This window comes from Ranitomeya imitator, chromosome 5, assembly GCF_032444005.1.
Source record: "Ranitomeya imitator isolate aRanImi1 chromosome 5, aRanImi1.pri, whole genome shotgun sequence".
In the NCBI taxonomy this organism is placed as follows: Eukaryota; Metazoa; Chordata; class Amphibia; order Anura; family Dendrobatidae; genus Ranitomeya; species Ranitomeya imitator.
Genome location: NC_091286.1, coordinates 249,367,437 through 249,389,472, shown reverse-complemented (window position 1 = coordinate 249,389,472; position 22,036 = coordinate 249,367,437). Strand labels below are relative to the sequence as shown.

At 42.4% G+C, this 22,036-nt stretch overlaps 1 protein-coding gene across 2 annotated transcripts in view; it reads left to right on the top strand.

Annotated features, from left to right (window-relative positions):
• LAMA2 (laminin subunit alpha 2) overlaps window positions 1-22,036 on the top strand; it is a 1,496,617-nt gene that overhangs the window by 885,045 nt on the left and 589,536 nt on the right. For both annotated transcript variants that reach the window (XM_069726054.1, XM_069726053.1), the window contains exon 20: window positions 3,318-3,424. In XM_069726054.1, coding sequence (XP_069582155.1) covers window positions 3,318-3,424 — 107 coding nt within the window. The remainder of the gene's footprint in view (window positions 1-3,317; window positions 3,425-22,036) is intronic.

Below are 22,036 nucleotides of genomic sequence, written 5' to 3'. Positions count from 1 at the left end.
CTGATGAATAAACCCATCAGTCACCACCTGCTCTTGCTGTCATTAGCAGCATCAGGCATAGGCTGATGGGAGCAGTAGTTCCATCAGCCAACAGCAGTGACCGGAGGTAAACTTTTTACCTCCGATCGCATCTGTGGGCTCACACTGTCATTTGATTTTACAGCCAATCAGAAGAAGTGTTTGCCGCGTTGTCGTGTACATGACAGCATTGCAAACACTGGATGTTCAGGCCCCTCTTTCAAGTGAATGGGGTTTGGGTCTTAGTACTGTTCTGGTGCTCAAACCCAAACTTTTCTTTAACTGTTTTGCCGAACATCCAAGGGCCCGCCCATCTCTTTACACATACATTGTCGTACCCATTTGCTGTGCCCAGTTTCTGCTTCTGGAGACACGCACACCATAAATTAAGTAGGATCACATTACTACAGTACTAATAAACATGTGGAGACTAAATGTGGTTTAAGCACACAGAGGATAAGAAGGGATAGTGCCATTTGCATTTAGGAGGCCAGAATTCACTGGTTTTCTTTTAGGGAAGCCATTTCACTTTTTCAGAGCCTCGGAAGCCCACGTAAACATGCTTCAGGGCTGCGTACATAGGCCACTACAGTGGAAACCATGGGTAAGGGCAATATTTGGCGCTATTTGTAATAATATTGGTCCCTTAAAGTAATATGCACTGTTGTGAAAGGTAATTCAGTACCACAATGGACATAGAGGTCAGCGCACATACAGTGACCTGGCAATAACCCAAAAAACAAGAACGAGCTCTGAGACGTGGGAACTCTGTTGACCGCAATCCCTAATCCTCTCCAACAACACTAAAGGCAGCCGTGGATTGCGCCTAACGCTCCCTATGCAACTCGGCACGGCCTGAGAAACTAGCTAGCCTGAAGATAGAAAATAAGCCTACCTTGCCCCAGAGAAATACCCCAAAGGAAAAGGCAGCCCCCACATATAATGACTGTGAGTTAAGATGAAAAGACAAACGTAGAGATGAAATAGATTTAGCAAAGTGAGGCCCAACTTTCTGAACAGAGCGAGGATAGGATAGGTAACTTTGCGGTCAACACAAAACCCTACAAAAACCACGCAAAGGGGGCAAAAAGACCCTCCGTACCGAACTAACGGCACGGAGGTACACCCTCTGCGTCCCAGAGCTTCCAGCAAGCAGGAAAAAACAAATAGACAAGCTGGACAGAAAAAACAGCAAGCAAAATAGCAAAAGTGGAACTTAGCTATGCAGAGCAGCAGGCCACAGGAACGATCCAGGAGGAAACAGGTCCAATACTAGAACATTGACTGGAGGCCAGGATCAAAGCACTAGGTGGAGTTAAATAGAGCAGCACCTAACGACTTCCCCACATCACCTGAGGAAGGAAACTCAGAAGCCGCAGTACCACTTTCCTCCACCAACGGAAGCTCACAGAGAGAATCAGCCGAAGTACCACTTGAGAACACAGGAGGGAGCTCTGCCACAGAATTCACAACAATGCACTATATTTTCTAATTGCTTATATGACTGGTATGAATTAACTATACTGCTCTATGTCTTTACTGATATATATTTTTATACTTTTGTTACCTGTTTCTAATACTTTTTACATTATTAAGTATTAGACCCTGAGCAGTTTAGGTTTTCCTCCAGCATTTTTTACATGGGTACTGTTCTTACTTATCTAATACACTGGCACTTTTTTCTTAATTTGTTGCCATAAATTGCTCTCCCATCCACTTAAATCAATAGTGGTTTCTATGTGCAACACCTGTGGTTTCAACTATTCAAGTTTGTCTTTCAATTTATTGTTATTTTTTTGTTTTGGTTTTACATGTGTTTTGGATAAATTATTATTTTTATCTCGGACTTTTGTGCTCTTTTCCTTCTGTTGTGTTATATTGCTATTTAAGAGTGCCTTGTGCTACTGAGGCTCCCCTTACCACTTGGTTTAGGGCAATATGGAATACGAAGATGGTTTCTGTTCTGAAGTTTATGTTTCTACTTCTATGGAACGGGTTGTTCTAGATGTGGTGATACCAACTATGTGTACTTTTTTGAATGTTTTGCCGCTTTTACACAATGTAAACAATTTTTTAGAAAAAATAATTGTTTTTGCATCGCTATATTCCAAAAGCTATAGCTTTTTTATTTTCTGCTAACAAAACTGTATGGTGGCTTGATTTTATGGGGCAAGATGACATTTTCAATTATGCCATTTTTAGTTACATTCAACTTTTTTGATCACGTTTTATTCCATTGTTTGTTCGGTGGTATGATGGTAAAGGATCATTGTTTTTACTTTTTTATTAATTTTTTTACTGTGATCACTTAAAGGGTTAACTAGCAGGACAAATGTATAGATCTAGCAATTCCAGAGTCTGGGATACCAAATATGTGTACTTTGTTTAGTTTTCTTTTTACATTCAATATAAATTAAATTTATTTATTGATAGAATAGTATAATTTTTTTTCCTTTATTTTGTGATTTAAAAAAAAATATTTTTACAATTTTTGAAAACTTTTATCTTTATTTTTTTTTACCATGGAACAGAAACTTTCACTGCTCTGCTGCTCTAATGCTCTGCAATGTTTTTGCATTGCTTTCAGCAGGAACTTTCAGGCCACCACGGGTGGGTGACCCTGTGGTCATCTTTTTGTACGGGGGTCAGTGCTATTGGGTTGTGCCAACTGGAGCAGAGAGAGATCCCCCTCCCTCTGCTATGTGTTTTCCTCTTCAAGCGGTTGTGAGGCAGGCAGGCGTACATGGTCAAAGCTTGAAGGTTCTTCATCAATGTTCCTCATTGTACAAGCCAAAAGGGTCACAACAACCTTTACCAGCTCAAGATGCCAGTAACAGTAACAGATTGCTCTTCAACCACGCATAGGATCCAGAGCTACCTTCTCCCAGGAGCACTCACACCAGCTACCCTAGTTTGCACTGAAGTTCATAGTAACTTTTAGGGCTTGGGTAGTGGTCTGCAACTGCTCTGTCACATCTAATTGTCACTAATCCAACTGCTGAAACACTGCATTATATTAGCAATGATTATTCTGCCTTCTGAGTGACACACTTAGTATCTGGCTTAGTCATTCTTACCATAAGGTGAGGTACCATAGTTACCTTTACATACTCTCAAGCTTCTCCAAGCGTAGTCTTAATATCACTATTTTAGAAGGGATAATGCTGATAGCTGGGTAAAAATGACCTATGAGTAATATTCAAATATTTCCAGCTGGGTAGTTAATTGAAAAATGATAGCATTCAAAGTGTTCACGGAACATTGAGCGATGCTAACCTGATCATCATTTTGTCTTCCAGCATGCAACTGTAACATCAATGGATCTGTTTCTACTGTTTGCAATCTACAGAATGGACAGTGTGAGTGCAGAAGTAATGTGAAAGGTCGACAGTGTGATGAATGCTTGGTAAGTTCCTGGATATTTCTCCATTATACTGGTCTTGAGACTGTATATACAGTTTATAAAACATAATATTGACTAATATTATAAAAAATTAAATCAATGAAGTTCTCCCGGGTTTTTTTCATGTATAATTGCACAATTTATCTTATTGCCAAAATCGGAAACTTCTTTCATATATAGTGTACATACTTTCATTGGTTTCCACTTCCTGTTTTCTTGTCTTCAGTCTTCATCTTTATTCCTAAATTTCATTCATCTATGCTCTGCTAATAAATCTCATGCTGCAACAGCACCAACAGCACAGCATGACATGATCAGCTAGAGTCCGTATCATCTCTATCTACTATGGGAACATGTGATTCAACTTGCCTCTATATTCTACTTGATAGAAAGAGTAGGCATTATTTATAGGGGACATCCATATTGATAGGTCACCTTGACGTGGTTGGGTAGCTTTTATCCTTTTAACCAGATGGTGGCCCGATCCTAACGCATCCGGTATTCTAGAATATGCATATCCACGAAGTATATTGCCCAGCCACGTAGTATATTGCCCAGCCACGAAGTATATTGCCCAGCCACGTAGTATATTGCCCAGCCACGAAGTATATTGCCCAGCCACGAAGTATATTGCCCAGCCACGTAGTATATTGCCCAGCCACATAGTATATTGCCCAGCCACGTAGTATATTGCCCAGTCAGGTAGTATATTGCCTAGCCACGAAGTATATTGCCCAGCCACGTAGTATATTGCCCAGCCACGAAGTATATTGCCCAGCCACGAAGTATATTGCCCAGCCACGTAGTATATTGCCCAGCCACATAGTATATTGCCCAGCCACATAGTATATTGCCCAGCCACATAGTATATTGCCCAGCCACGTAGTATATTGCCCAGCCATGTAGTATATTGCCCAGTCAGGTAGTATATTGCGCAGCCCGCGTAGTATATTGCACAGCCCGCGTAGTATATTGCACAGCCACATAGTATATTGCCCAGTCACATAGTATATTGCCCAGCAACGTAGTATATTGCCCAGTCACGTAGTATATTGCCCAGCCACATATTATATTGCCCAGCAACATAGTATATTTCCCAGCCACATAGTATATTGCCCAGCCACGTAATATATTGCCATATTGCCAAGTCAAGCAGTATATTGCCCAGTCACGTAGTATATTGCCCAGCCACGTAGTATATTGCCCAGCCACCTAGTATATTGCCCAGTCACGTAGTATATTGCCCAGCCACGTAGTATATTGCACAGTGATAGAGTATACAGCACAGAGCCATGTAGTATACAGACTTAAAATAAAAAAATAAACATATACTCACCCTCCGTTGAAGTCCTGGCCCTATGTGCGGTGCATGCGCCAGCTTCCGGTTCCAGGGTTGGTATGGGCACAGGACCTGTGATGACATCACGGTCACATGACCGTGACATCATGGCAGGTCCTTGTCGCATACCATTCTTGCCACCGGAACCTGCCACTTGCATGGAGGGGTCAACGGAGCATCGCGAGGAACGGGAAAGGTGCCGGAATGTGAGTCTATGATGATTTTTTTTTTTTATTATTTTTAACATTAGATCTTTTTACTATTGAGGCTGCATAGGCATGTTAGCACGAGAGGGGCAATATATATTTATATAAGGTAAAATATCATAAAATAAACATTTATAGAGACCCCAGTGAAAACAAAAAAAGGGTAAGTGGAAACCACTTGACAGCAGTAAAGTACCAACCACCAGAGCTAGGGACCCAATCCCAAAATAAGAGACGTGGCAAGGGTATACATATAATATAACAATATTTCTTTATTGAGTAATGGTAATAACAAATATATATGTGCACATATGGAAGGATATTAAAAGCACAATCACAACAATAAAATCACAAAAATATAGATAAAATAAATATAGGTAGATATAAGGTATGCCAAAAAAGGGGGGAGGTTAATATCAGGACTCTCATGAAAAACGGATAAATATAAAAAAGTGTGTGTACCACTAGTGCTTAAAAAAGATAAATTATACAAATATCACACAAAGGTGTCTATGGGGTTCATAGAAAAAATTACTGACCCATAATATAATATATTCCGGCCATATGGCCAAAACACCATGTAACAAAGTGCAATGGTGCAATTAAACAGTGTGAAAAGTAGCCAAGGGGCACCACTGTGCAAAAAGCGCAATGAGTAAACAATTTTTTTTTTTTTTACGAAGGATTTTATATCCGAAACGCGCGTCGGGGTGCGCTTTGGTTGGATCCTGTGTTGCCATTCAAGGTACAGGTACTCTCTTATTTAATTTTTCTTACCACCCCTTTTGTTTACTCATTGCGGTTTTTGCACAGTGGTGCCCCTTGGCTACTTTTCACACTGTTTAATTGCACCATTGCACTTTGTTACATGGTGTTTTGGCCATATGGCCATTATAAGCTATGCTTTGTATCCTTTTCACTCCCCGTTCACATGAGGCTGTTTTGGCACAGAGAGGTAGGACAGTGATATAGTGATAGGAACCATACATATTAAAAGGTCACCTTGAAGTGGCTGGATGGCTTTTGCATTCTTTAATGAAAAAAACTCTAAGTACCTTACTTTTTTAATGTTTGTATCAATATTGGCGTTCATGTATTCATCATCTGCATTGTGCTGATGCATTGTGTATGTAAACGTATAAAATAATGTCTGTTCGTGATTTTGTTTATAAGCTAGCCAGAAAATAATAAAAAGTCAAGTTGGCAACCCTGTATTGGGAGAGAAGTAAATGTGATTTGAATTATGAAAGGGATTGTCTGTGATCCAGCAATCACTTTAAACAGTCTGCTGCATTTTAACTCACTAATAAGCATGTTATAAAGATTCCATCTAACCTCTGAGAATAGGAACAGTATCATTAATCAACTATTTTTCCTTTTTCCAATAAGGTCATATTGGTTTCTGTTAAAGAAGTAATTAAAAATGGAGACATTTTTATCATATAAACTTATTTGTAAAAAAAGAAGAAGCAAGACAGACCTAATATTTTCATAAATTACGTAGGTAGAAGCAGAATGATAGTCTATCTAAAACACATCAGCCTCCATCTAAGAAATACCTTTTCTGTATTTTGATCCAAATCTGGCTCAGAACATATGATTTATGCATTGATTTTTGCTTTACTATTGTGCCAAAATGGTTTTCTTATCATAATACATTTCAGAGGCACTTTAGCTTCCTCTGGCATAAACTGCATGCTTTCATTTCTAACATTTTACTACCACAGATTAATATAAGGTAGACTCTATCATACAAATCCTGTTGATTTTCTGTTGATTTGCTGTGCCATTCACTTGTACTGAAAGCATTTGAAGAGTCTATTCATCATCTTAAGTCAGGGCCTTTTCACTTAAAGTATGCTTTTATTAATTCAAGAATACCATGCCTTGGCGCACAGTTCTAGTGTAAGGAATTGAAGTGCTTCCTTCAATTTATTCACTCAAAAACAAAGTTTTAATGACCTATGTACACTTGTGGAGATACTCCAAGGGTTTGTAGGAGTGGTTATAAATAGAGATGAGCGAATATTTGAATATTCAGTTAGTCTCACCATCGCCGAATTTGCAATATTTACCGATTTAATCGTCGGTTTAATTGCCGAATATAGCCGAGCATACACAGCACAAAAGCTGGTGTTTCTCATGCTGTGTGACAGTGTGGGAAACACCGGTAATGCACTTCTGATCGGTGGTGAAATCATCCCCGCCTGTCAGAGTGCCATGGTTCCACGCTGTCAAAAGACAGCATGAGGGATCAGCTGTGATCGGAGGTATAAAGTTTACCTCCGGTCACTGGTGTCAGGCTGTCAGCTGATTGGACTACAGCTCCCATCAGCTGACACCTGCTACCACTAATAACAGTGAGAGCAGGAGCGGCGGAAGGGAGTATTCATCAGCCACTCCTGCGCTATAGATAAATAATGAAAAAAAACCTGAGTGAGTTCCCCTGTTTTTTGTGATAACCAGCCAGGCAACTCGCAGCTTGGGGCTGCAACCCTCAGCTGTCAGCTTCAGCATGACTGGTTATTAAGAATAGAGGGGTCCCCATGCCGTATTTTTAATTATTTAAATAAATAATTTTAAAAAATGGTGTAAAGTTCCCCCAATTTTTGACAACCAGCCTTGCTAAAGCAGACAGCTGGGGGCTGGTATTCTCAGGTTGGCAAGGGACCATCGCTATAGGCCCCTCCATCCTCAAAATAGCAGCCCACAGCTGTTAGATGCACCATTTCTGGTGCTTTGCCAGCTCTTCCTACTTGCCCTGTAGCAGTGGCAAGTGGAGTTCATATTTGTGGGGTTGATGTCACCTTTGTATTGTCAGGTGACATAAAGCCCACAGATTAGTAATGGTGAAGCGTCTACATGTACTCAGCCCAGTGTTAATGCAACCATGTAGCCTGCCATATAGATGCAGCAGAGCTAGACCCGTTGTGGTACAAATGGATTAAAAGCCTCTCTGTGGAAAGGTGAGGAATTTTATTGTTTGTTTTTTAGCTCTTTTGCAGATGATGAGGCAATTGGGGGAATGGCCATGGTCGTAAGTATGGTTTATGTAAGAATATTAACCCCTTTCTGCCAATGGATGTACTATTCCATCCATGTGGGGTGGGCCCTACTTCCCAAGGATGGAATAGTACGTCCAGCACGATCGGCAGCGCTCACAGGGGGAGCGTGGCCGATCACGGCAGGGTGTCAGCTGCCTATCGCAGCTGACATCCGGCACTATGTGCCAGGAGCGGTCTCGGACCGCCCCGGCACATTAACCCCCGGCACACCGTGATTAAACATGATCGCGGTGTGCCAGCTGTGCAGGGAAGCATCGCGCAGGGAGGGGGCTCCCTGCGGGCTTCCCTGAGCCCCCCGCAGCAACGCGATGTGATGAGGTCTCCTACCTCCCTCCCTGTTCCAGGCCCGGATCCAAGATGGCCGCGGCATCAGGGTCCTGCAGGGAGGGAGGTGGCTTCACAGAGCCTGCTCAGAGCAGGCACTGTGAAGCCTGCAGCACTGTAAGTCAGATCGGTGATCTGACAGAGTGCTGAGCAAACTGTCAGATCACCGATCTGTGATGTCCCCCCCTGGGACAAAGTAAAAAAGTTTAAAAAAATTTTTTTCAAATGTGTAAAAAAATATAAAATAAAAATTCCTAAATAATGAAAAAAAAATATTATTCCCATAAATTCATTTCTTTATCTAAATAAAAAAAACAGACAATAAAAGTACACAAATTTAGTATTGCCGCGTCCATACCGATCCAACCTATAAAACTATCCCACTAGTTAACCCCTTCAGTAAACACCGTAAGAAAAAAGCAAAAAACAACGCTTTATTATCATACCGCCGAACAAAAAGTGGAATAACACGCGATCAAAAAGACAGATATAAAAAACCATGGTACCACTGAAAGCGTCATCTTCTCCTACAAAAAACGAGCCACCATACAGCATCATCAGCAAAAAAATAAAAAAGTTATAGTCCTCAGAATAAAGCGATACAAAAATAATTATTTTTTCTATAAAATAGATTTTATCATATAAAAGCGCCAAAACATAAAAAAGATATAAATGAGGTATCGCTGTAATCGTACTGACCCCAAGAATAAAACGGCTTTATCAATTTTACCAAACGCGGAACGTTATAAACGCCTCCCCCAAAAGAAATTCATGAATAGCTGGTTTTTGGTCATTCTGCCTCACAAAAATCGGAATAAAAAGCAATCAAAAAATGTCACGTGCCTGAAAATGTTACTGATAAAAGCGTCCACTCGTCCCGCAAAAAACAAGACCTCACATGACTCTGTGGACCAAAATATGGAAAAATTATAGCTCTCAAAATGTGGTAACGCAAAAAACATTTTTTGCAATAAAAAGCGTCTTTTAGTGTGTGACGGCTGCCAATCATAAAAATCAGCTAAAAAACCCGCTATAAAAGTAAATCAAACCCCCCTTCACCACCCCCTTAGTTAGGGAAAAATTAAAAAATTTTAAAAATGTATTTATTTCCATTTTCCCATTAGGGTTAGGGCTAGGGTTAGGGTTAGGGCTAGGGTTAGGGCTAGGGTTAGGGTTAGGGCTAAGGTTGGGGCTAGGGTTAAGGTTAGGGTTAGGGCTGGGGCTAGGGTTAGGGTTGGGGCTAGGGTTAGGGCTAGGGTTAGGGCTAGGGTTAGGGCTAGGGTTAGGGCTAGGGCTAGGGTTAGGGCTAGGGTTAGGGTTGGGGCTAGGGTTAGGGTTGGGGTTAGGGTTGGGGCTAGGGTTAGGGCTAAGGTTAGGGCTAGGGTTAGGGCTAGGGTTGGGGCTAGGGTTAAGGCTACAGTTAGGGTTGGGGCTAAAGTTAGGGTTAGGGCTAAAGTTACGGTTAGGGTTTAGATTACATTTACGGTTGGAAATAGGGTTGGGATTAGGGTTAGGGGTGTGTCTGGGTTAGAGGTGTGGTTAGGGTTACCATTGGGATTAGGGTTAGGGGAGTGTTTGGATTAGGGTTTCAGTTATAATTGGGGGGTTTCCACTGTTTATGCACATCAGGGGCTCTCCAAACGCGACATGGCGTCTGATCTCAATTCCAGCCAATTCTGCGTTGAAAAAGTAAAACAGTGCTCCTTCCCTTCCGAGCTCTCCCGTGTGCCCAAACAGGGGTTTACCCCAACATGTGGGGTATCAGCATACTCAGGACAAATTGGACAACAACTTTGGGGGTCCAATTTCTCCTTTTACCCTTGGGAAAATACAAAACTGGGGGCTAAAAAATAATTTTTGTGGGAATAAAAGGATTTTTTATTTTCACGGCTCTGCGTTATAAACTGTAGTGAAACTCTTGGGGGCTCAAAGTTCTCACAACATATCTAGATAAGTTCCTTGTGGGGTCTAGTTTCCAATATGGGGTCACTTGTGGGGGGTTTCTACTGATTAGGTACATTAGGGGCTCTCCAAACTCAATGTGACACCTGCAGACCATTCCATCTAAGTCTGCATTCCAAATGGCGCTCCTTCCCTTCCGAGCCCCCCATGCGCCCAAACGGTGGTTCCCCCCCACATATGTGGTATCAGCGTACACAGGACATATTGGACAATAACTTTCGAGGTCCAATTTCTCCTGTTACCCTCGGGAAAATACAAAACTAGGGGCTAAAAAATAATTTTTGGGGGAAGATTTTTTTTTTATTTCCATGGCTCTGCGTTATAAACTGTAGTGAAACACTTGGGGGTTCAAAGTTCTCACAACACATCTAGATAAGTTCCTTGGGGGTATAGTTTCCAATTTGGGGTCACTTGTGGGGGGTTTCTACTGTTTGGTACATATGGGGCTCTGCAAACGCAATGTGACGCCTGCAGATCAATCCATCTAAGTCTGCATTCCAAATGATGCTCCTTCTCTTCCGAGCTCTGCCATGCACTCAATCGGTGGTTACCCCCCACATATTGGGTATCAGCGTACTCAGGACAAATTGGACAACAATATTTAGGGTCCAATTCCTCCTGTTACCCTTGGAAAAATGCAAAACTGTGGGCTAAAAAATGATTTTTCTGGAAAAAAAAACATTTTTTATTTGCGCGGCTCTGCGTTATAAACTGTAGTGAAACACTTGGGGGTTCAAAGCTCTCACATCACATCTAGATGAGTTCCTTAGGGGGTCTACTTTCCAAAATGGTGTCACTTGAAGGGGATTTCTACTGTTTAGGTACATTAGGGGCTCTGCAAACGCAATGTGACGCCTGCAGACCATTCCATCTAAGTCTGCTTTCCAAATGGCGCTCCTTCCCTTCCGAGCCCTCCCATGTGCCCAAACGGTGGTTCCCCTCCACATATGGGGTATCAGCGCACTCAAGACAAATTGGACAACAACTATTGGGGTCCAATTTCTCCTGTTACCTTCGGGAAAATACAAAACTGGGGGCTAAACATTAATTTTTGTGGGAAAAATTTTTGTTTTATTTTTACGGCTCGGCATTATAAACTTCTTTGAAGCCCTTGGTGGGTCAAAGTGCTCACCACACATCTAGAATAAGTTCCTTAGTGGGTCTACTTTCCAAAATGGTGTCACTTGTGGGGGGTTTCAATGTTTAGGCACATCAGTGGCTCTCCAAACGCAACATGGCGTCCCATCTCAATTTCTATCAATTTTGCATTGAAAAGTCAAACGGCGCTCCTCCCCTTCCGAGCTCTCCCATGCGCCCAAACAGTGGTTTACCCCCACATATGGGGTATCAGCGTACTCAGGACAAATTGTACAACAACTTTTGGGGTCCAATTTCTTCTCTTACCCTTGGGAAAATAAAAAATTGGGGGCGAAAAGATAATTTTTGTGAAAAAAATGATTTTTTATTTTTACGGTTCTGCATTATAAACTTCTGTGAAGCACTTGGTGGTTCAAAATGTTCACTACACCTCTAACATGGTGTCCCATCTCAATTCCAGTCAACTTTGCATTGAAAAGTCAAATGGCGCTACTTCGCTTCCGAGCTCTGTCATGCGCCCAAACAGTGGTTTACCCCCACATGTGGGGTATCAGCGTACTCAGGACAAATTTTGCCACAAAATTTGGGGTCCATTTTCTCCTGTTACCCTTGGTAAAATAAAACAAATTGGAGCTGAAGTAAATTTTTTGTTAAAAAAAGTTAAATGTTCATTTTTATTTAAACATTCCAAAAATTCCTGTGAAACACCTGAAGGGTTAATAAACTTCTTGAATGTGGTTTTGAGCACCTTGAGGGGTGCAGTTTTTAGAATGGTGTCACACTTGGGTATTTTCTATCATATAGACCCCTCAAAATGACTTCAAATGAGATGTGGGCCCTAAAAAAAAAATGGTGTTTTAAAAATGAGAAATTGCTGGTCAACTTTTAACCCTTATAACTCCCTAACAAAAAAAATGTTGGCTCCAAAATTGTGCTGATGTAAAGTAGGCATGTGGGAAATGTTACTTATTAAGTATTTTGTGTGACACATCTCTGTGATTTAATTGCATAAAAATTCAAAGTTGGAAAATTGCAAAATTTTCAAAATTTTCGCCAAATTTCCGTTTTTTTCACAAATAAACGCAGGTAATATCAAAGAAATTTTACCACTATCATAAAGTACAAAATGTCTCGAGAAAACAGTGTCAGAATCACCGGGATCCATTGAAGCGTTCCAGAGTTATAACCTCAAAAAGGGACAGTGGTCAGAATTGTAAAAATTGGCCTGTCCATAACGTGCAAACCACCATTGGGGGTAAAGGGGTTAAAGGAGTTTTTCTTTCAATTAAAGGACTTTTTTTCTGGCTGCCTGTGCTTTCATACAATGTGACTATGGGGTAAGTAATGGGGGCGTCTTAGGCTTCTTTCACACTAGCGTAGGAATCTCCCCGTCGCAATGCGTCGGGGAGAGATTCCGACGCTAGCGTTTAACGCTTTGCACAATTGGTGCAGCAGATGCATTTTTCCGGCGCATCCGCTGCCCCATTGTAAGGTGCGGGGAGGTGGGGGCGAAGTTCCGGCCGCGCATGCGCGGTCGGAAAAAGCGGTCCGTCGGGAGAAAAAAACGTTACATGTAGGGTTTTTTTTCCCGACGGTCCGCCAAAGCACGACGCATTCATCGCAAGACGGATGCGAAGTGTGCAAATTCGTCGCAAATGCGTCGCCAATAGAAGTCTATGGGGAAAAAACGCATCCTGCAAGCACTTTTGCAGGATGCGTTTTTTCTGCAAAACGACGCATTGTGACGGATTTACAAAAAACGCTAGTGTGAAAGTACCCTTATTGACGCCTCTCCATTAATAACCTCGGGGCTTGATGTTACCTGACAATACTAAGGTGACATCACCCCCCAACTATCACCTCACTTGCCACCGCTACAGGGCAAGTGGGAATAGCAAGGCTAAGTGCCAGAATTGGTGCATCTTAGAGATGCGCCTTTTCTGGGGAGGCTGAGAGCTGATGTTTTTAGCCTGGGGAGGGCCCCTTCCTATGTTATTAATATCAGCCTGCAGCTGTCTGTATAGCCTTTGCTGGTTGTTAATAATAAGGGGACCCTATGTCATTGTTTTTTAGGGTCCCCCAATTTAATAGCCCGTAGAGGCAAAGGATACCGTTGTGAGCTGATATTAATAGCCTGGGAAGCTCCATGGGTATTACCCCCTTCCCAGGCTACAAACATTGGTACCCAGCCATTGGCTTTCCTTCTGCTAGTTACAGAAATTACGCTGGAGCCCAAGCCATTTTTTTTCAGAAAAATAATCTGTTATTAATTAAATACATACACAGTAAGCTGCACAAACACTGTACTATATGTATTTGTCACAGACATCTGTAGACTTCTATATGTATTTACCCTATGTAATCCATCTCTTTTGTCTTATCAGCTCCTGCAGTGATTTTGCAGAACACGGCAGATGAATTAATGGCTTTTCTTTTATCTATCTATTTATGTAATATACTGTATATACATATATATATATGTGTGTCACTGACATCTATATATCTATGTATTCTATGTGTATATATCTATTCTATGTATTCTATTCTAACCTATCACTCTGTGATTTTACTGAACACAGCACATGAATTGCTGGCTTTTATTCTACCTTTTACCGAATGTTACCTACTTATTCAGATTTTAAAGAAAAGTGCTCTTGATACTGGTCACAAATCCGAATGGATCATATTCATGCTGAATTTATGTTTGGCGATCATTTTCCGAACATATTCGCTCATCTCTAGTTATGAACCGTTAAAGGGAATCCATCAATAATTATTTGCTACCTCATTTGAGAGCAGAGTAATATAGGCAGAGAGGAGCTGCATCCATTGATTTATCAGTTAGGCTTCTTTCACACTAGCGTCGGAATCTCCCCGTCGCAATGTGTCTGGGAGAGATTCCGATGCTAGCGTTTAGCGCATTGCACAATGGAGGCAGCGGATGCATTTCTCCGGCGCATCCGCTGCCCCATTGTAAGGTGCGGGGAGGTGGGGGCGGAGTTCCGGCCGGAAAAAGCGGTCCGTCAGGAGCAAAAAACGTTACATGTAGCGTTTTTTGCTCCCGACGGTCCGCAGAAGCACGACGCATCCGTCACTCGACGGATGCGACGTGTGGCAATCCGTCGCAAATGCATCGTCAATGCAAGTCTATGGGGAAAAAACTCATCCTGCAAGCACTTTTGCAAGATGCGTTTTTTTCTGCAAAACGACGCATTGTGACGGATTGCAGAAAACGCTAGTGTGAAAGTAGCCTTAGATTACTGGGTGCAGCCATTCTGTCACAATCAAAGTTTTTAGATTTAGCAGAGCTGAGGAAGCTATCTCTTCCTATACCAGTTTTTCATGTTCAAAGTTCATAGACAGTGAGGTGCTCATCAAAGCAGGAGGTGTTGCCAGACTAGGAGGCATGTGCTACTGTGTTCAGCAATGATAACCTCCTGATGCTAAGAAAGGTATCACTGAAATCTGTTTTTAACCCCTACAGCTTGCTGTCTTCAGGTTACATTGCAAAAATCTGCTGGCAGATTCCCTTTAAGGGAAAAAATTCTATAAATATTTCAAGACAGCATGCAGTTTAAGATTATTTATTATTGCAAAATCTTATAAGGGAAATAAAGAATGGAATTTTCTTTACACAATTGAAATATTTTACAATATTGCATGTAAAACTGTCAGATTATAATTCAGAAAAGTAATCTTTAAAAGAATATGTAGAGCACTTAACTCTTTAATATAAGCCATTGGCATTTTCTTTGTTAAATATACTGGTCTATCATCATGACTGAAGTATTACACGAAGTATCTCATGCAATGTAAATGCAAGCGACAGTTTTGCAAACTATAGTGTTCTATATTCCTAAAAGAAATAATAAAAGAACATAAACATGTTTCCATTTTGGCAAATTTTAAACTTAATACACAGACATTTATGCACTTTGTTTTCTAAAATAGGAATAATGGCATTTCATCTCTTGATAACATCTTTGGAGAAGCTAACATAATGCAGTTTGGAAGAAGTACAATTTAAACACAGAAAGGAATGGGTTGGAGGACGAAGTTTTAGATAATACAGTATATGCTTAGGTGGGACAATGAGATTTTAAACAGGTGGTTTTGGGGCTAGAAAATATAAAGTAGAAACTATAAAGGGAGAAGAATATTGAAATGGAACAACTTGACAATAGCAAAATCCCACCAGTAAAGAAGGTTTGCATTCCAGAAAAAAAATACTAAAGCTTTATTTTTGAATAGAGGAACAACTATATTGTAGAATTTCTATCTCCATTCTGGGTTGTCTTTTTCCCCAATTTCAGAGATTATATAAAAAAAAACTACATAAATATTTTGCATTTTTATACTTTCTACAATAATCCAAAATTGTATTCCCAATGCCCATTGCCTTGTAGCAGATGAGCTGCTATCTAGTGATGAGCGAATATACTCGTTACTCAAGATTTCCCGAGCATGCTTGGGTGTCCTCTGAGTATTTTTTTTAGTGCTCAGAGATTTAGTTTTCTTTGCCGCAGCTGGATGATTTACAGCTACTGGTCTGCTTGATTACATGTGGGAATTCCCTAGCAGTTAGGCAACCCCCACATGTACTTATGCTGGCTAATAGCTGTAAATCATTCAACTGAGGCGATGAAAACTAAATCTCCGAGCACTAAAAAATAATCAGTGGATACCCGGGCGTGCTCGGGAAATCTCGAGTAACGAGTATATTCGCTCTTCACTACTGGTATCCTTTTTATTCCTATGCCAAAATGTTTTTTCATAAAAGGAAAAAGGGACCCAAGAATCCTTGTTAGGCTTTCTTCACAGATCAGTCTTTTTGATCATTATTTCAGTATTTGTATACCAATACTAGGAGTGTCTCTAAAATACAGAACAATTGTCAAACGTTCAATTACATAGTTTAATATGTAGTTTTTTCCTGTAGTTCCACTGCTGGTTTTGGCATACAAACATTGATGCAAAATGCAGACCAAATACTGATGTAGGACTAAGCCTTTATGTGCAGATGAGGCCACAAATGTGCTTGTTATGCAAGCAGTCACAGCCGGTGCCCCAGTGTGCCAGGCACAATTGCTACCCAGGTGAAAGCCACAGATAACCTAGAACATTCAAAAGCATAATTTCAAGTTTTATGCTGGTGGGGAAAATTTTCCTGAATTTCAAAGTGGTATTTTGGCATTTTTTACTCTGATAATCTCCTGCCTAAAGTAGACATGTTGGACAATCTGGGAAACATACGGTACTTCAAAATCCTGAGTACTGAGAAGCTGCAGTGTTTGGGTCATTTTCCAAGTCACCCAATTTAAATCGTATTAGAAGTACCTGTCATGCTTATGTCAAGAAGACTACACTGAAAAAAAATATATAAAGAAAAAACAAATGATTCCGATAGATTGCAGTTCAATGGGCTGCAGAATTGTGAATATAGCATGCTGTAATTGGTTTAGAAAATCAATATACTCAACAATATTCTGTATTTGGATACAACATAGCTTTTATAAGAGCATAAATCCATAATGAAGCGCTACAATATATATGGTACCATGTGGCAATTCACGGAGTTATAATCTGCTGGGATTCAACATGCTCACGCATTTGAGTCATGGAAAAAGCCATAGCATCACAGTGATGATCTCAAAGTTAGCCAACAAATGTGTATATTTGGAAAAATATGATTTTACTGAATTTCGAGAGCAATTAAAGACCACCATGCAACCTTAAATTGATTGCTGACATTTATAAAGCAACTGCATCTTTTTTCCTTTTATAGGTAAGACGCTAATATAAAGTGAACCTGTCAGCAGGCTTTACTACCTCAAACCAAACATACAGTATCTATGTTAGGTCGCTGTAATCCAGAATAAATCTATATTTTATCCATGTATTTTGTAATCATTCTTTATGTTAAGGTAATTCTCTTTTCAATTTTTTTGCTAATGAGCCACAAGTGCAAGCTGCTTGAACCTGGTATTACAGCTCTCTGTCCTCTTCCCAATTTTCCCTGCCCTCTGCTATCCTTTTGCTCTTTCATTGACAGGTCATTCTTATGTCAGTGACCTTCTTTCCTAGCTGGAATTCCTGCTCAAGTGCCATCACTTCCTGTGCCGGTCATCTTCTAAGAGGTGATGGTGCATGCACACATCTATAATCCTTTTCTTGCAGTCATCAAGACTTTACTGTGCGTGCACTTGAAGTGATGCAAGAATTTATGGCTGAGAGGCAGGTCACTAAGATAAAAAAGACCTGTGAATTAAGGAGCAAAGGACAGGAGCGAGCAAGATAAATTGAAAAGAGAATGGAGAACTGTAAATGCAGAACTAAGCCCCAAGAATTTGCCGCTCATTAGCGCAATGAATAGAGGAATACTTTGGAATGCAAAGAAGAATTAGAAAATGCAAAGGTTTGAATTGATTCTGGATTACCTAACATAATTGTGTTTGGTTTGTAATAGCAAAACCAGCTGACCAGTTACATTTAACTGTACAAGCTGTTGCATTCTAATCCATTAAAAAAGAAGATAATGCCAGCTCACCATTGAAGTTTGTAAGGACCCAGTATGCACGAAACCACGAGACAACCACTCATGTTGAAAATGTAGAAAAAGTGAAGGAACTTCCTTCACATTTTCTATATTCTTATTCAATATCTAGAAAAAGTTTTCATGCCCCGTGAACTTTTCCACATTTTTTCACATTACACCCACAAACGTAAATGCTTTTTATTTGGATTTTGTGTGATATACCAACCCAAAGTAGAAAGTAATTCTAAAGCAAAATGATATACGGTTTTCAAAATACTTGAAAAATATAAATCTGAAATTTGTCACTTGCATTTGTATTCAGCCTCTATGAGTCTGTAACAGTGGTGACTGTGGAACCACTGCCCCACTGTAGCCTCTGATGGTGAGGATAGGCTTGGTAGCTGGTAGACACCAGGTACAACTCCAGGGCAGTCCTGCTGCAGCTGATTTTAGGGATAGAGACTCAAGTACGGGGTACAAGTAAGGGAGACAAAAGCATAATCAGATGGTTCGAGGTCAGGGCAGGCAGCAAAGGTTCAAAATTTGGAGCCGAGGCCAGAAGTGGCGCTATTAGGATAAATGAGAAAGCTAGCAGAGTTGATAACAGAAACATGCCAAAATAGAAAGCTAGTGACTGAGCTACTAGAACTGAGCTACTACCTAAGTTCATGCGAGGAATGGAGGGTGGAGTCACTTGATATACAATCTGCTGGCAGGTCTTAGGTCTCGAGTTCCCGCTTCTGCATAGGGGGAATCTCGAGCCATCTCCGCTGCGGTCTCCCATTCTTATCCAGCCGCAGTGGAGTCTGCTCAGCAGGGACGTCGGTCCCAGCGTCTTGCTCAGTCTCACTCTGTACAGAGAGTTACTGCTGCTTCTTCAGCTTCTGCCATTAAAGCCAGTGCTGGTCAGCAGCGAGCGGACTTCTCTGGGACTAAGTCCTTGTCTGCACACACTGAGCATGTCCAGGGCAAGATCTCCCGTTGGAGATCGAGGGTCATGTGCTCAGGCTCTGCAGCACATTCCATTGGTCCTCTTGGTAGGTCTTGGAAGGGCAAAGTTTCTGTGGCCACTTCCTGTGCTGCAACTATATAAACTGCGCATGACCGCACGGCCATGCGCTAGTGTACATTTGCTTACGTGTGTTTGTTGTGAGTGCAAGTCGTCCTTGGATACCCCTTCCCTATTGAATGTCTGTTCGCGGAAGGTGTATGGTTGCTATCTAGCGCCCGACTTATCCTACAGCACTAATCACACGTTACAGCGTCCAGTTGCTGTGACCGCCAGTACGGCGCCGTGCACTTCCTCTGTGCTTTCCTTACCCAAGCCTGGGTGGTTAGTGGCGTTCGTCAGTGCGGCACCGCATGCACTCTTGTGCCCTAATATTGTTATTCAGCTTCCTTATACACCCAGTTGCGGTGTTGTGCCAGCAAGGGTCTAATCGGACTTCAATCCTAGTTGGGGTTGAGTTCGCTGACTACTTGCTCGCTTTCTATGTGCGGTACCGCGATCCTGTGATGCAACAGGATCGCTTCCTTCACGCTGGGTGAAGTTTAACCCACGTGTGTATACTTATGAGTACCGCCATATAGTCCGTCATTACTTAGCAGCAGGTTCCATCTCTGCATGGTGGACCCCGGGCTGTGAACGCACCATACACTATCTGTCTTATTATTTGGTGCGTTCCGCTAGCCCTAACATTACACTAGCGCCAGGGTCTGGCTAGTAATGACAGACAAACAGCAATCCTTGCGGTATATCCAGCAGCTGGAGGGTAGGTTGGCGGCTCTTGAGAGCGCAACCTCAGCTGTGGATGTTACCGCAGTTGCTGTACAGGCTGATAGCGTGGCTGCAGCAACCCAGTCCATTGCCACCCCTGCTCCGACATTTTCTCGCCTCCCGCTGCCAGAAAAATTTTCTGGTGATAGCAAGTTTTGTAGGGGATTTGTGAGTCAGTGCTCTATTCACCTCGAGCTCCTGGCTGCACGTTTTCCCACAGAGCGGGCTAAGGTGGGATTTATAGTGTCTCTCTTGTCGGACAGGGCGTTGGAATGGGCTACGCCGCTGTGGGAGCGTGGTGATCATGTGGTGCAGAGTGCTCCGCTGTTTCTGAGCACTCTGAAACAGGTCTTTTTAGGACCTCAAGTCACCCATGATACTGCGCTCCAACTTCTGGCATTAACTCAGGGTGAGTCCTTGGTCAATCATTTTGCCGTCCAATTCCGCACTTTAGCTTCTGAGCTGGATTGTTCGGATAAAGCTCTTATCCCCATATTTTGGAGGGGCCTGGCTGACCACGTTAAGGACGCTCTGGCCACTAGGGAGATTCCTGCCACACTGGAGGAGTTAATAACTGTCTCCACTCGAATTGACCTCCGTTTTAACGAGCGGAGGTTAGAGCGAGCCCAGTGTAGGCAGAGGTTTCGGCTGGCTCCTACCTTCGCCAAACCTCTGGAATCTCCGGTCCTGGTTCCTGAGTCACATGAGGCCAGGGAAGTGTCACAAGCGGGATCTAAGTCTCGGACCGCTTGTGCACTCAAGGTCTGTCATGTTTGCCAGCAGTCAGGACATCTAGCCACCAGATGTTCTCAGCGGTCGAGGAAATGTCAGCGTCTAGTGGTAGTAGGTGGAGGTACACTAGACACGGCGACGTTTGCCTCTAAATTGTCCTTTAAGGGGACAATTACTATAGGCTCATTCTCCCACTCGGTAGAGCTCTGCGTGTATTCTGGGGCGGAGGGCAATTTTATGTCTTCTGCCTTCGCCCAACGTCACGCAATACCCCTGGTTATGCTAGCTCAACCAGTAATGGTACGAGTGGTGAATGGGTCGACACTGCCCTCACAGATAACACACCAGACCATCCCTTTTACTCTGTCCATGTCACCATCTCATCAGTTGATTATATCTCTGCTCGTCATTCCAGAGGGAATTGATGAGGTCCTGTTGGGAATACTTTGGCTACGGTACCACTCTCCTCATATCGAGTGGTCCTCTGGCAGAATCCTGGGATGGGGTGAATCTTGTGGGGGTAGGTGTCAGAGGGAGTGCGTTCAGGTTGCTACTACAGAGGTACCCGCAGATCTTTCCTCTCTCCCCAAGCAGTATTGGTCTTATGCAGATGTGTTCTCCAAAAAGGCGGCGGAAATCCTTCCGCTCCATCGCCCCTATGACTGTCCTATTGATCTCTTGCCTGGTGCTGAGCCTCCCCGGGGTCGAGTCTATCCGCTATCTCTCCCGGAGACGGAGGCAATGTCACAGTACATCCAGGAAAATCTGGCAAGAGGATTCATTAGGAAGTCAGTGTCAGCTGCTGGGGCAGGGTTCTTCTTCGTGCAGAAGAAGAATGGGGAATTGCGTCCATGCATAGACTACAGGGGTCTTAACGCTATCACCGTTAAAAATAAGTATCCTTTGCCCTTAATATCTGAGCTCTTCGATAGGCTTCGGGGAGCAAGGGTATTTACTAAACTAGATCTGCGGGGTGCTTACAACCTGATTCGCATCCATGAGGGGGACGAATGGAAGACGGCTTTTAACACCAGGGATGGGCACTATGAATATCTGGTGATGCCCTTCGGGCTCTGTAATGCCCCAGCCGTTTTCCAAGACTTTGTGAACGATATCTTCCGGGATATGCTTTCCACCTCGGTCGTAGTCTATCTGGATGATATTCTCATCTACTCTCCAGATATTGACTCCCACCGGAGAGATGTTTGCAAAGTCTTCGACCTCCTACGGGCAAACTCCCTCTATGCCAAGTTGGAGAAGTGTATGTTTGAGCAGGAGTCCCTACCTTTCCTAGGCTACATCATCTCTGCCCAGGGATTGGCTATGGATCCTGCCAAACTACAGGCTGTGATGGACTGGCAGGAACCCCATTCTCTTAAAGCGGTGCAGCGCTTTATGGGGTTCATTAATTGTTATCGCCAGTATATTCCGCACTTCTCAACTTTGGTAGTTCCCTTGGCTGCCCTCACCAAGAAGGGGGCGAATCCCAAATTGTGGTCTGAGGAGGTCTCCAAGGCCTTTAACTCTATAAAGTCACACTTCGCTAGCGCTCCCATCCTACATCGCCCCGATGTTGA